Genomic DNA, 15,597 nt, shown 5'->3' with positions numbered 1-15,597 from the left:
CCACTTGCACTCTCTCACAAAATAAATAAATAAAGTTAAAAAAAAAAAAAAGTATAACAGTTGTTGGCAACTACTACAAATTCCAGCCTGGTATCTATTTTTAGTAAATAAAGTTTTATTGGAACACAGTCATGCCCATTCATTTACATATTATCCACAGCTGCTTCTGAGCCACAAACGCAGAGGTGAATAGTTGCAACAGAGACAGAATGGTCCACAATGCCTAAAATATTTCCTATCCAGCCCTTTACAGAACGTTTGCTGACCCCTGGCATATAGGATTGTGACAAGTTCATATAACAAAATACACCAACTAAAATGAAAGATTACAACCCACAACAAGAGGAATAAATCTTACTAACATAATGTTGCACCAAAAAAGCCAGACACAAGGACGTATGTCGTATGACTCCTTTTATATAGTCCAAAAATGAGTGAGGCTATTCTTTCATGTCAGGAGCCAGGATGGCGGCTATCTTTGGAGAAGGTAGTTACTGTGAGAAGGCAAGAGGGGTCCATCTAAAGACGTCGCACGAATGTCTTATTCTCTAAATGGCGGTTACCTGGCTGTATTCATTTTGTGAAAATTCATCAAATTGTACACTTAAGACTTGAGTACTCCTCTACATCATGTTATACGCTGATAAATAAATAAATCTATTTTTTCGAAGTTTGTAGATCCATTAGAAAAAAACATCGAAGGAAAAACACTGGTAGCTTTGGAATCTATACTGGTAGCTGTAATCTATGAAATCAGTAGCAGTAATTTCAATCTGAGAAGGGATTCTAATTTTTTCTTCTTTTTACCTGTATTTTCTAACTGCTCTATATTGGCTACCCGCTGCTATTGTAATTATAATACAGTTATTTCGTGTTTTAGGACAATGACACACAAGTGGACTATTTCCAACCTTAGCCAGCAGAAAATGCAAGGAAATGGTGCCCCCTAGTGGAATAGAGATTGCACAATTTTATAACACCATTTTAACTCAAGTTTTCAAAAAACAACTTTTTAAGTCCTCTTTCCTTTCCCCTCAACAGCTATTTTACCTCAGAAGGAAGCAAGGGTGATGCAGGAACTGTGCTTATTAATTATTACCAGCAGCCTCTGGTGGCAGGAGAAGGCCAGGAGCCTGCCAAGAGCAGGCCTGGTAAAAGAACCAGGTCATAAGTGAGATGTCAGACCAGGCCATTTACATCTTTGTTTACTGTTCTGACAAAGCCACTGGTTACTGAGAATTTTCAGAAATCCAGACTAAGGTGAAAATGAATGTCAGAAAACAGAAGTGATTTTAGTAACTATTTTAATTGAGGAAGCTGTCAAGTTACCCCAAAACCGGACTGGGTATAAACCACCAGTGTAATCACAGGAGCTGAGTTTGTTGGAGGACCTACATTGGGCACAGTGCTGCCACTACAAACATGCTCTATGTATAGAGGGCAATCTGTTTAGCCTGAGTGTATACTTCTTCATGTGTAAACTGGGCATAACCTCTTCCTTAAAAAAAAAAAAAAAAAATTGGTGGGGGGGGGGGGAGTACTGTAAAAAAACTATTTAAAAAATGTTAACATCTAGGGCGCCTGGGTGGCTCAGTCGGTTGAGCATCTGACTTCGGCTCAGGTCATGATCTCACAGCTTGTGGGTTCGAGCCCTGTGTTGGGCTCTGTGCTGACAGCTCAGAGCCTGGGGCCTGCTTTGGATTCTGTGTGTCTCTCTCTCTTCTCCTCCCCTGCTCACACTCTGTCTCTCTCTCTCTCTCTCAAAAATAAATACAACATTTTAAAAAATTTAATTAAAAAAAATGTTAACATCTGAAGAATCTGGGTGAAAGGTAGCCATAAATTCATTATACCAATGGATAACTATACCAAAAATTAAAAATTATAGTTTATTTGAAATCGGTAAAACAAAAACAAACAAAAAAGAAATTGGTAAAACATGTACGTAACCAAAAAGCCAAACAGTACAAGAGGATAAATTAGTGAAAAGCTAGGCTTCTTCTCTCCCTGTCCTGCCCGTCCGCCCCAGTTCTCCTCCTGAGAGGTAATGGCTCCGAGCTGGCTTCTTCTGTACTGTCCTAGAAACAGTCTATGTATTTAAATTTAAAGCATGTCCATAACTTACGTCCCTTTCTTTATACAATGCACATTGTCCCGCATCGTACTTTTTTCACTTAACAATATGACTTGGAGGTTATTCCACAACAGTAAATATTGATTTGGGGTGCTACATACACTAACCAATGCTTAAATTTAACTCCTTAAACATGAAGGTCTTGCTTAAGCCATCACAATTTTTCTAGGAAGAGTAATTCAAAATATTTATGCCTTCGGATGTCCAACTGCATTTAAAAGAGCAATAACATGGGAATGGCCTAAACGGCCACAGTAGAAAAGTTAAAATAAATCAAGCCAAATTGATGCGGTGGACTTTTACACTACTGGAGATGCTGGGCAGGAAGGCTCCAAAACAACAAAGATCGTTTACGGTAACATGCTAGTAAGAGGAAAACACTAAAATGCAACTATTAAAAGACCGGAAAGAAATGTTCTAAAATTATCATGCTTGAAAAGATGCTCAACATCACTCATCATCAGGGAAAAAAAATCAAAACCACACTGAGATACCACCTCACACCGGTCAGAGCGGCTAGAATTAACAACTCAGAAAACTACAGATGCTGGCGAAAATGTGGAGAAACGGGAACCCTCTTGCACTGCTGGTGGGAATGCAAACTGGTGCAGCCGCTCTGGAAAACAGTATGGAGGTTCCTCAAAAAATTAAAAATACAACTACCCTACGACGCAGCAATAGCACTACTAGGAATTTATCCAAGGGATACAAGAGTGCTGATTCATAGGGGCACATGTATCCCAATGTTTATAGCAGCACTTTCAACAACAGCCAAATTATGGAAAGAGCCTAAATGTCCATTAACTGATGAATGGATAAAGATGTGGTTTATATATACAATGGAATAATACTTGGCAATGAGAAAGAATGAAATCTGGCCATCTGCAGCAACGTGGATGGAACTGGAGGGTATTATGCTCAGTGAAAAGACAGATACCATGTTTTCACTCGTATCTTGAGAAACTTAACAGAAGTCCATGGGGGAGGGGATTGTTACAGAAAGGGAGGGAGGCAAACCACAAGAGACTCTTAAAAACAGAGAACAAACTGAGGGTTGATGGGGGTAGTGGGGGGAAGAGGGGAAAATGGGTGATGGGCACTGAGAAGGGCACTTGTTGGGATGAGCACTGGATGTTGTATGTAAGCAATGAACCACGGCAATCTAACCCAAGAACCAAGAGCACACTTTACACACTGTGTTACCCAATTTGACAATAAGTTACATTGAAAAAAAAATTTTTAATGTTTAAAAATATAAAATGATCATGTTTGACCACATGCTACCTAGACCGATTGGTGACCATGTTCCCTTCATCTTCCAGATTTTCTGCTGGTTCCCCAGCAAGGAAAGGGTGCTAACGTTTAATGTGGATTCATTACACAATACTCTTCTAGATGTTCTACAGAAATGATTTCCCTTAATCTTCTCAACCACACTAGGCATGCTATTTTCTATTCAGTGGGGGGGGGGGGGGGGGGGGAAGGGGGGGAGATTAGGCTATGAAAGGATGGATGTTTTGTCCAAGGCTGTGTATATAACATTCAGCACGGCTGGACTTGGTTGGGGTCAATCTTGACTCTTGGGTTTCTGCTCTTTCTTACTCTACCATGCTTTTTTTTTCTTTTTTTAATGTTTATTTATTTTTGAGAAAGTGAGAGAATGAGAGAAAGAGAGAGAGAGAGAGAGAGAGAGAGAGAGGGGAAGAGAGACAACCCTAGGCAAACACTGCCCTATCAGCGCAGAGCCTGATGCAGGGCTCGAACCCACAAACCATGAGATCATGACCTGAGCCGAAATCAAGAGTCGGCCACTTAACCAGTTGAGACACCCAGGCACCCCTAACCATGCTACCTCTAAAGTTAGATCCTCAACCTAACTTTTAGGCATCCCACATATCCAAGGGATGTGGCACACTCCTTGCTAGGTTAGTAATCCTCACGGGGTGGAGGGACTCCCCTGGTGTTGGGGAAATGCCCCAAAGGAATCCAGATTGGTGACCCTGGGTGGAGGTGATACATCTGCTCTTTGAGAATCACCCATCTAGTTTGGTTATAAGGTGGTTGTACAGTTGTATGACTTAAAAATGTTTTAATGATGGAAAAGTATTTCCTGATTCTAATAGCAATTCTTGCTAATTACAGAAAATACAGAACTTCCCACTGCACCTCCATCAGAAAATAATCACCATTAGCGTTTTGGTATATTTTTCTACTGTTCTTTCTAAGCAAATATGTGGCTTAAAAAAATTAAACTGGCATGAGAAACAATTTGGCATCTTACTGTTTTCACTTAACAACACAGATCCAGAGCATTGGGGGGGGGGGGTCATTCAAAATTCTTTAGAAAAAAATCTTTAGAAACAGCTCCACATGACTCTTCTGTCAAAGTTATTAATTGTATCAGTTTTATATTTATTTTTATAGATTTTACCTAGATTCCCCTAATCAAACCTTTAATGAAAACATGGCAAATGATTATCTTCAGTTTTCTACTAGGAGACTAGAAAAGTTTTCCAGATCTTTGTTACCAAACCTGGCTACTCTTCAGAACTACCCCTAAGAGCCCTATAAATATAGCAAGCTGAGCTCCTGCCACATGGACCTAGTAAGTTAGAACTACCTGGGGATGTCCTGCCTCCAGGCACATATCTCCAGGCAACCACTGACACGCAAGCCGCTCCTACTCAACAGACACCGCATACACATCCTCCTCCTTAGAGTGACCCTAAACTCATTCTTGATACACTGACATCTACTTCAAATTTTTTAAAGTTTTTTTTTTCATGTTTATTTGAGAGAGAGAGAGAGAGAGAGAGCGAGCACGAATGGAGGAGGGACAGAGAGGGAGACACAGAATTCAAAGCAGGCTCCAGGCTCCAAGAGGTCAGCACAGAGCTTGACATGGGGCTTGAACTTACCAACCGTGAGATCAGGACCTGAGCTGAAAATGGACGCTTAACTGACTGAGCCACCCAGGCGCCCCTAAATATTCTAAACTCGACTCAGAAGTATCTGCTGCAGGTCCATGAGGTGTAGAGATGGGTTTTGCCCAAGATTTAGCAACAGGTGAAAGACATTATGATTCATGCCACTATTTTCTATTACGTTGTCATTACAGACCATGGGAATCTGGGCTGGAAAATGAACTGCTAAGTGTAAATCTGGGGTCGGGGAAATAAAAGCAACCTTGTATCATAAATTTTCTTACATTGCTAAGAAACTTCACTACACGTTATCGTGTACATGGAGGTACGATTAGACAAGACATATAACTACATCTGTGGAATGACAAATGTCTAGTTGCTACCTTCAGTAGTTTAAAATCAAATACATATAAAAACATATCAGGAAGAAGTGAGAACCTGGTGGTTTCCTATGTAATTTCCAAAACTAACAGTTATTTTTGCTTTGATGAGTCAGCATTCTTGATACAGTGGGGCAAATGGTATTTTCACAGCTAAAACTGCTGTCTTTATACAAGTTGTTCCCAAATTTCTACCTCCAGCTAATTCCTAGAATTCCTCTTTCACACTAAACAATGAGCTCTAAAGGCTATCTGTGAAATCTCAAAAAAGACAATCACACAGAATCACACCATTTTCTCCAACTTTATTTTAAAAAATGAGTATGTCCATTAGAAATTTTTTTTAATGTTTATTTATTTTTAGAGAGACAGAAGGCAAGTGGGGGAGGAGAGAGAGGGAGACAGAATCTGAAGCAGGCTCCAGGCTCCCAGGTGTCAGCACAGAGCCTGACACAGGACTCGAACTCACGGACCATGAGATCATGATCTGAGCCGAAGTCAGATGCTTAACTGACTGAGCCACCCAGGCGCCCCAAATATGTTCATTAGAAAAAGCTTAGAAGGGGGAGTCTGGATGGCTCAGTCGGCTGAGCACCCGACTCTTGATTTCAGATCAGGTCATGATCCCAGGGTCACAGGATTGAGCACCCCATTGGACTCTGCACGGAGTGTGGAGCCTGGTTAAGATTCTCTCTCTCTCTCTCTCTCTCTCTCTCTCTCTCTCTCTCCCTTCCTCCCTCTCTCTCTCCCTTCTCCCTCTCTCCCTCTGCCCCCTCCCCCACTTGTGCCCATGTTCTGTCTCTCAAAAAATAAAAATTAAAAAAAATTTTTTAATTAAAAAAATAAAAGAAAAAGTTTGGAAGGATATATGCCAAAAATATTAACAATTATGAGAATTATGAGCTCCAGACTCAAATATCCAAATCCACACTTCCACCGGAATGGCCCCCAAATGTTCAAAACTTAGCTTGCCCTTACACCCCACTCCTACTCTATTTACCACTAAAGCCTGCTCTTCCTCCTTATCCCCAAATTAGCTTAAAGGTATCTGGTGTTGACCCACTCCTTCTGCCAGGCTAGAGAGCAAAGTTCAAAATCCTTCATTTGGGTGCGCCTGGGTGGCTCAGTCGGTTAAGTGTCCAAATTTGGCTCAGGTCATGGTCTCGTGGTTCATGGATTCAAGCCCCATGTTGGGCTCTGGGCTGACAGCCTGTCTCAGGCTCCTGCTCCTGCTGTCTCTCCCTTTCAGAAATAAATAAAACATGAAAAAAAATTTTTTTTAATTAAAAAAAAAAAATCCTTCATTTGGCGTATAACGTGCAGCTGAAATGCCATTTCTTCAGGGAAGTCTTTTTGGGTCCCTGAGACTAAGTAAGGCGGCGTGTGCTCTGCTCCCACAGTACTTGGTGCGCTTCCTTCATGGCAAGGCTGAGCACTCTTTCTCCCTCTGTGCCTCCTTATTCTCATAACACCACTATTAAACGTTTAGAACGGTGTCTGTGTGTTCAATAAACGTTAACTATTATCACAGTTGTAGCAGAACTTAGGGGTCTTTAGAGAGCAAGCAGCAAATCATAATTATACCAACAGGCTACTGTAGAGCCATAATAATTCGCTTATAATCTGTTAATGGTGTATTTATTACCTGTGAAGGTAGACCAGAAGCTCTGGGTTGGTAAGGACCCCATCTGTCTTGTTCACCCGCTAGGCCCAGATTTCTTAGAAAACTGGGCAGAGGAAGTGTGTTTTGGTGGGTAAAGGAAGGAATTTTAGATTCCACATCCTTTCAACCAGTCTTCGGACTCCTAAATGGCTCTGTGGACTTGCTCTCTGAATCCCAGTCTTCACTCGGGCTCTTATCGTCCCCTGTAGGTGATCTGCCAACTGGTCTTCCTGCCTCCAGTTCTGTCTCCCCTGGCTCACCCTCTGCTCTGCTGCCAGATGGAATATTTTAAATGTGAATCTGATCCAGTCATTACCTTGTCAAGAGTCCTTTTTTTTTTTGAGAAAGAGAAGGTATGTGCAGGGGAGGGGCAGAGAGAGAGACAGAAAGAAAAAGAGAGAGAGAGAGAGAGAGAGAGAGAGAGAGAGAGAGAGAGAATGAGAATCCCAAGCAGGCTCCATATTGTCAGCACAGAGCCCGACATGGGGCTCAATCTCACAAACCATGAGACCATGACCTGAGCTGAAATCAAGAGTCGATGCTTAAATGACTGAGCCCCCCAGGCTATCTAAAGTCCGTAAGTGAACAGCCACTGCCTAGAGTCACTGTCTCCAGCGCAGGGTGTGGACATCCCAAAGGGGTTTGCAATAATGCCCATTAGAGTGTGAAAAGAAAACATTAAAATCTCTATTTTGGGGGGGCTGGATATAGTATATTTATTGACAGTACATGACAAAAACCTCTGTTTTTATTATTTATGTAACAAACACTACTAAAACCTAATTTATTTAAGACTGCTACTAGAGTATGTACCTAATATTTTGAGGGTGTGTACAAACCTAAAACTGGGCCCAGTGACAATGAGCTGTGTGGAAAATATTTCACTGAGAGGCATGCGGAGCCTGCAAGCCTAGAGAACACGGTCCCTTCAGGACCCTTGCTCTGCCAACCCCGTCAGCCTTATCTCCTAGGAGGCTCTGTTCCCTGTGCACACTCTGTGTTTCTCATCTCTGAGCCTTTGTCCCGTGCTTAGAATGAACTTCTCTCCCTGTCATCCTAGATTTGCCCATCAGTTGACTCTGCCTAGGGTAGTGTTCCGCCAGACGGCCACAGGCCTGGCTCCTTCATAGGTATCAAGTCTTAGTTTAAAGGGAAGTACCTCACACAGACCCTTCCCCGGCCACTTATCTAAAGGAGCCCCCCACCCCCGCTGCACCTGCTGTTTACCATACTATCCACGACACTTGATAATTTCTTATATATTTATTTGTTGGTTTGTTTATTGTCTTCTTCCTCACCCTAGACTCCACAAGACTAGGAACTTGCCTGCCACACCATTTCCCTCCAGTTTCTAAACAGTGCCTGGCATTTAGTAGACATTTCATAAAAATGTGTGTGACTAAATGAAGGAATGACTCCTTTAAGATTTGGCAGAAGGCCTGCCTCCTCTCTGAGGTTTTGATTTTCTTAGGAAGAATGTTCCTTTGTTCCTCACTAAACCATTCAATACCTCCCCCACAGCATTCATCAGTGTCTCTCCTCCAGCCCCCCGCCCTTGATCATGTACACTTCAAGGGCATGGACCGGGTGTTATTCTTCTTTGTGCCCCCAGCGCCTAGCTTGGTGACCGGTACCTGTCGGGTGCCCACGGAACGTTTGCTGAATTCATAAATGAATTACCAAAAAGAACTCTAGCTTTCTCCTGACTCTGATGCTTCTAATTCTCTACTTCTCACCTAAACACCCAAAAAACAACTGTGTAAGAAAAACCCATCTGTATAGGTAAGCCACCCAACACAACAAAATAAAAAACAAAGTCTGAAAATTCGCATCTCAAAATAGGAGTGAGAGTAGCTTTATGACCCCAGGCTTATCCTCCCCACCTCACTCCCACTCTTCCCGATTAGTTTTAAAAATCCTTTCTACCTCCCAATTTACCACAGAAAATGTAGGGGACTCTTACAGACTAAAGATAGCATTTCTTTCTTCTTCTTCTTTTTTTTTTTTTTGTTTTTTTTTGTTTTTAAGTAGGCTTCATGCCTAGCACAGAGCCCAATACAGGGCTTGAACTCATGACCCTGAGATCAAGACCTGAGTTGAGATCAAGAGTCAGACACTTAAGTGACTGAGCCACCCAGGCGCCCCATTACAATTTCTAATAATATGCTCACAATACAAAGAATTCCACTCTCACACAACAGTATTTGGTATAAGCTAACCCCCCACCAAACCCCAACCGGTTACAATGATTTGAATTTAACTCTCATTTGTTTATCAAGTCTCCTTAGATCATGCAGTATAACACAGCAATCACAACACTGGGGATGAGCCAGAGGCCACTGAAATGAAGGAAACCCTATACTCACTTGCTCTGTTGGGAACAGGGTATTGATATACTCCACGGCATTGAAATCTGCTCGATCTAGAGGATCCTGGCTTGGAAACACCTGTATAAAGACAGGGGATTAAAAAATAACTGTCATCTTTCTGTCTTGTTTAATGTATTCTTTCTTTCCTTCCTACTGGATGGTAAATTTTTTGAAAGCAAGAAACATACCTTTTTTCATTTTATTTTATTTTATTTTATTTTATTTTTTTTCAACATTTTTTATTTATTTTTTTGGGACAGAGAGAGACAGAGCATGAACGGGGGAGGGGCAGAGAGAGAGGGAGACACAGAATCGGAAACAGGCTCCAGGCTCCGAGCCATCAGCCCAGAGCCTGACGCGGGGCTCGAACTCACGGACCGCGAGATCGTGACCTGGCTGAAGTCGGACGCTTAACCGACTGCGCCACCCAGGCGCCCCAGCCTTTTTTCATTTTAAAGGCTTAACACCCAACGACTGCTTGGGAAAATACCTGTTAAAGTAAATCTTTGATTTTCACTAACATCTGTAATTTTAACATCTTGGTGCAACTAACAGAATGTGCAACAGTGGCAAGTTCCACAGATATCAACAAAATTCCACAGACAAGGGAAAATAAATGGGCTTTGTCCACTATCAGATTAAACCAGCTGATGACATGGCTGTATTAAGGAAGGTGTGGTAAAAGACTTATGCATATGTCTGTGATGGCTTAGTACTGGAATTCACTTTGCACTGAAGCAATTTTTATGCTTCAGACAGTGTCAGGAAATGGAGCTTGCATTCAGGAACTGTCCATCTCTTTAGCAGAAGAAAGAACACTGCCTCTGAAAAATAACTCCCTTCAAAAGCTACAACTTGAATAACATGTAACAAGGTAGATTATGAAAGCAGTGGAGTGATGCCCTGGGTACTGGATTTCACCAGCTCAAGACAGTCATTCTGGGAAGCCAATTCTTTTCTGATGTCTGCTCATTAGATAAACCTATGCTAGAACTCAGTCTTCTTAAGAAACAGCAAAAATACACTCTTCTAAAATCCTTGCCAAACCGTAACTGACTGCGTTGTTTGTTTCTTCTATTAGGGCCCATTAGGTCCAAAGAGAAAATGAAATGTACGTCTTTTTCTGTCAGGTGGAGGCTGGTGGGGAGCTGTGGCCTGAACAACAAAACCTTTGCCCAGTGGTCTGGCATCCTTAGGATGTGCCAAGTGTCCTTTGTATGGGGTAATCCAACCACTGGTAGAAAAACACACATCCAAAAATCTATAAATGGGACAATACAAATAAGTTAGTACAGTGGCAGACCTATAATCAGTATTAATGCTCAAAAAAATATTAACTATTAGCAATGGTAGTAGTAATGGTTTATTTCAAAAAACTTCCCAGTGGTCATTAAATATGGCACAACCCTCCTTTTCTTAAATCTCATCCCCTACACCAATTCCTTTAACGGAGATCCTCTCCCTTTATCAGAAGCAAAATCCTGCACAGAAGTCTAAGTCACTATTTCCAATACAATTACTCTTAAAAACCCAGTAAAATTGAAAGGAGAATTTAGTCAACCAAAGAGTTCCGGAAGGGAAGGAAGGCCTCCTAGGAATATTCTTCAACCTAATCCAAATTAATCAACAGCAGAAATTCTCAACCATTTAAGTACGGTAAAGGGTCCTTTTTCAACCTTGTCCCCTCTGCTCTGTGACCCGCTGCAGGTGTTAAAGTTGTTCCCCTTCTCAATTCCTAGTCCCTCACAAGAGGCTAGACTGAGAAGCGGGAGCAGCGGCACACCAGCCTGGTAAATAATCCCCCACATCTGACGCTGGTATCCACGAACTCCCTTCTTCCAGGTTCATGCTTTCAGGAGGCGCGGTTCCTTTGCCCAAACTCACCAGGACGCCTCATCCTCTAAAGACAATCAAGGCCTAGAAAGGGTCCTCTCCCTCCCCTGGATTCAGCAACCCCTTCCCATCACCACCTCCCCCCAAACCTGTCCTTTCCCTTCGGCGCCTAGCTCCCACCTCTCCGTCTAAAGACTGCTTCCTCCCCATCCCACCTCGGGTCCCACCCCCAGACTTCCCCACCCTCCGCTCTCCTGCCCGGTCAGGGCACGGAACGCTCACCTGCTCGATGGCGAGCTGCACATCAGGCGTGAGCTGCAGCACGGCTTCCAGCTCCTCCACGAACTCCAGTTCCTCTTCCTCCATCATCCCTCCGCCCAGCTCCCTCCCGACGCTCACCTCAACCCCGAGTAGCACCTCCAGCCGCCCCCCGCCCCCCGCCCCCGCGCTCCAGAACCACAGCCCTCTCTTTGCAGCGCTCAGGCAAACCTCCTTTCCTTCAGCCTGCCGGGCACTTCCGGAAAGCAGGGCACTTCCGGGATCCGGGGCACTCTGGGATAGTGGAGGACTGACCTCTGCGACCGCGGAGGAGGCATTCCTGTCACGTCCCCGGAGTTTCCCCGGGCAGTCCAGTGGTCCCGCAACCCCTGCCTGTCCTCAGCTCTCCTTAAGATGGTGTGGGGGCACGCTCCACCTCGCCGAGGGCGGCCCCCCCGACGGAGGCCCCGGTTTTGGGGAGGTCCTGGCCGCCTCCCCACCCCCGGCAGGACCCCCCAGTGAGGGTGAGCCCCGACAGCGTCGCGTCCGACCGACAGCAACCCTCGCAGGCCGCGAAGCCGGCGATCCTACCGCTCCCAGGGCCCCCTTGGTCAGTGGCAGTAGGTGTCCCCCTGCCACCGGGGGAGAAATGACCCCAGCTGGTAAGTGGCGATGTTGCCAAGGACAATTTGTCGGAGGGACAGCGTCCACTTGACAGAGTTAAGTTCCCCGTGTGCCAAGCCTCTAGGCAGAGTTTTCTGGGGGTGTCTGCAGCCTCTCCCTAGTGGAGGAAGGGGGAAGAGCCAAATTAGCGCTCCGCCGCTGGGGAAATGTTTACTTTCCGAGACTCCGAATATCTGGAGTCTAAGTCCCAGTCCACGACTGATAAGCTGTGGGTTCTTGGGCAAATTACTGCATCTGCCCCTTCCCCTGCAAGGATGTGGTGAGCGTTAAATATAAAAAGCGCTATGCAAATTTAAGCTAGTAATACAGGTAATATTAGGGTGTCTAGTCCTCATGCACCACGATGGGAAGAGAGGCCAGATCTTCCTGTGGAACTGCTTTTCCTCCAGACGCTTAAAACAATGAGACAATTGTAGCCAACCAGAGGAGTTGTTTTACCAGTTAAACATTGTGCATTTACAAAATGGAAGAGTCCTTGGGCCCGCTGAACTTTTTTTTTTTTTTTAATTTTATCAAAATTGTAGTGAACGTGAAAGCAATTTCTAACAATAAGAGAAGGCTTAAAAATATAAATCGGCTATACGATAGAATAGTACTGACTCATAAAACTATGGTTTTGAAAGTTACTTAATGTCATGGAAAAACGTGCTTAATATGTTTCAGGAAGTAAAACGTACATTTGAGAGAGCAAAAATGTACAGTATAGCCCCCATGTATGTGTATTTTGCACATATAAAAATGACATCAAAGAAATATTACTGTTCTGCAGGTGATGGAAAGTACACTCTATATTTTTCCAGAATGTCTACCAATAGCCTGTAGTACTTTTATAATACTTTTTTTGAAAGGAAAAATTTGATCCACCTGATTGGAATTTTTTGCCATCTTTCGTATTAAGGCATAATTTACATCCAGTAGAATTCACCTTTCAGTTTATAACGCCATGAGTTTTGTTAAAGGCGTATAGTCATGTAACTACCATCCCAATCAACACCTAAGACAGTTCTATTATTTCTCCAAATTCCCTCATGCTCCACCCCATTGCCTGGCAACCACTGACCTGATCTCGGTCCCTACGGTGTGGCTTTTTCAGAATGTCATATAAATGTAATCATACCACATGTCACCTTTGGAGTCTGGCTTCTTTCGCCCAGCGTGAAGCTGTTGCATTTCATCCATGTTGTTACATGTATCGGTAGTTCATTTCTCCTTGCTGAGTGCTATTCTGCTGTGCGGCTATACCACAATTTGTTTTTCCATTCTTTGGTCGAAGGACATTTGAGTTGTTTCCAGTTGTTGGCAATGATGAATAAAGCTGCTGTGAACAGTCATGTGCAGGTTTTGTGTGAACAAAAGTTTTCATTTTACTGGGGTAAATGCTTAGAAGTGGGATTGCCGGGTTGTATGGAAAGTCTGTGTTAAGCTTTGTAAGAAACTGGTAAACCGTGTTTCCAACATAGCTGTATACTTTTTGCATTCCTACCAGTGATATACAAGAGTTCTGGTTGCTCATAGAGCTTTTTAATCATGATAAGAGCTAACATTTCCTAGCCCCTACCATATGCCAGGCACCATGCTAGGCATGCATTATCTCTTTTAACCCACATGGCATTCTGAGGTTGGAAGTTAGTATCATTGCCCCATTTAGCAGATGAGAAAATGGAGACGTGGTTAAAATCAATAACTTGTGGGGCACCTAGGTGGCTCAGTCACTTAAGCGTCCAACTTCAGCTCAGGTCATGATCTCACGGTCCTTGAGTTCAAGCCCCGCATTGGGCTCTGTGCTGACAGCTCAGAGCCTGGAGCCTGCTTTGAATTCTCTGTCTCCCTCTGTCTCTCTCTGCCCTCTCCCGCTCAGGCTCTGTCTTTCTCTCTGTCTCTCAAAAATAAATAAACATTAAAAAAAATTAAATAACTTGTCCAAGATCCCATAGCTAACTCTTCCAAACATTCACTCACTCATTCAATAAACTCAATATATGTATTGAATGAATGAATGCATGTTCCTGCTGTTCTTGCTGGTGATAGGCACTAGGCTAGGTGCTGGAAATTTAGCAGTCAACAAAATAGATCAAGTGCCTGCCTCCACAGAGCTATTTCCATGTCTGAAAAGAGTATTCATACAAATAAACATAATGAAAGACAAAGCATACGTTGAAAGACTATTTTGAAAGAGTATTCTGATTGGATTTGGGGGTCAGGAAAGGCATCTCTGAGGAAATGAATTTTAAGCTGAAGCAAAGGGTGGGTGGTGAGAGGAATCGCAGGTGACAGATGAAAGGAATGGTGTGTGCAGAAGCCTTGAGGATGGAAGAAATTGGCCCGGGGGATGGGACTTTGAAAGCCAAGGGGAGAATGGTAAAGAAGAGGCTAGAGAAATAGGTGGTACCAGATGATGGAGGCTCCTGAAGGTCATGTTAAGGAATGAGAAGCCTTGGAAGGATTGTGAGCAGAGAAATGACATGACCAAGTTTAGCATGCCTGTTATCAGCCCTAGTCCCCTCATTTTCGTTTCCTCTGCTTCTGAGAAGTGGGCATAATTGTGGCAGGTCATGAAACAAGGATGACGGTTTCCAGTCCAAATTCATGGTATCCAGTTTCCACTGCTTGTCCTTTATGCATTGTCAACTCAATTGCATTCCCCCTGCTTCCCTACTCTGAAGCTCCCAACTCAATTATTTACCTTCTCCCTCTTTGCAGATAAGATACTAGTAATGAATATAAGCTTGGGTTTAAGAAAGCTGTCCAGTACAAAAAGTGTAGGAAGACAAAAGAGCAGAGATACAGGTGGACCCTACATTTAAAAAAAGGGCGTTAAGTAATGACAGGCTAGACTTACTTATGATAAGCGAAAGAGGGAAATGGAAGGAGGCAGTCTGGAGAGACAGATTATATGGTTTTAAGATAAAATATGGATATTTACATATATGAGAAATTTGGATATGAAAATAAGGAGGATGTGATATTCTCACAATTTTTTTCCTGTGATGCAGTGGGATGGGGTATAGCTGATGACAGAGTATTACAGAAAACATTTTCTCACTTGAAATTACACCTGATGCATAAATTCAGTCTCTAATACTTAAAGCCTACTCACATACCTTGGAAGCCCTACCCTGTAATAGGCAGTGGAAAAGGGGGGGGGGGTTGTTAAAGGAGGAGCACAGTAGGCCACAGGGGATTTATGGGGTGCATCTCTCAGGACAGCATCAAAATAAAGTGAGAAAATCCAGTAACCCCCAAATAAATTTTCATAATGTTTCTCACTAGGATGGAAGTATTAAGTAGTTTTAAAATAGCCTTTGTTAATGACATCCAGTGAGGTCTTTCAAATTCATGTGCCTGTCAATTT

General features: G+C 43.1%; 1 protein-coding gene across 2 annotated transcripts in view; it reads right to left on the bottom strand.

Annotated features, from left to right (window-relative positions):
• Positions 1-11,759, bottom strand: part of VPS53 (VPS53 subunit of GARP complex) — a 132,284-nt gene extending 120,525 nt beyond the window's left edge. Inside the window, exons 1-2 of one of the 2 annotated variants that reach the window (XM_058705404.1) lie at positions 11,586-11,759; positions 9,468-9,548 (exon numbers count right to left, since the gene is read on the bottom strand). In XM_058705404.1, coding sequence (XP_058561387.1) covers positions 9,468-9,548; positions 11,586-11,672 — 168 coding nt within the window. In that variant the 5' untranslated portion in view covers positions 11,673-11,759. The remainder of the gene's footprint in view (positions 1-9,467; positions 9,549-11,585) is intronic. The other variant, XM_058705403.1, reaches the window with a different exon arrangement.
• Positions 11,760-15,597: the final 3,838 nt, after the last annotated feature.

This window comes from Neofelis nebulosa, chromosome 16 (assembly GCF_028018385.1).
Source record: "Neofelis nebulosa isolate mNeoNeb1 chromosome 16, mNeoNeb1.pri, whole genome shotgun sequence".
Lineage (NCBI taxonomy): Eukaryota > Metazoa > Chordata > Mammalia > Carnivora > Felidae > Neofelis > Neofelis nebulosa.
The sequence above is the reverse complement of the archived record's forward strand: the minus strand, read 5'-3'. Positions and strand labels throughout refer to the sequence as shown.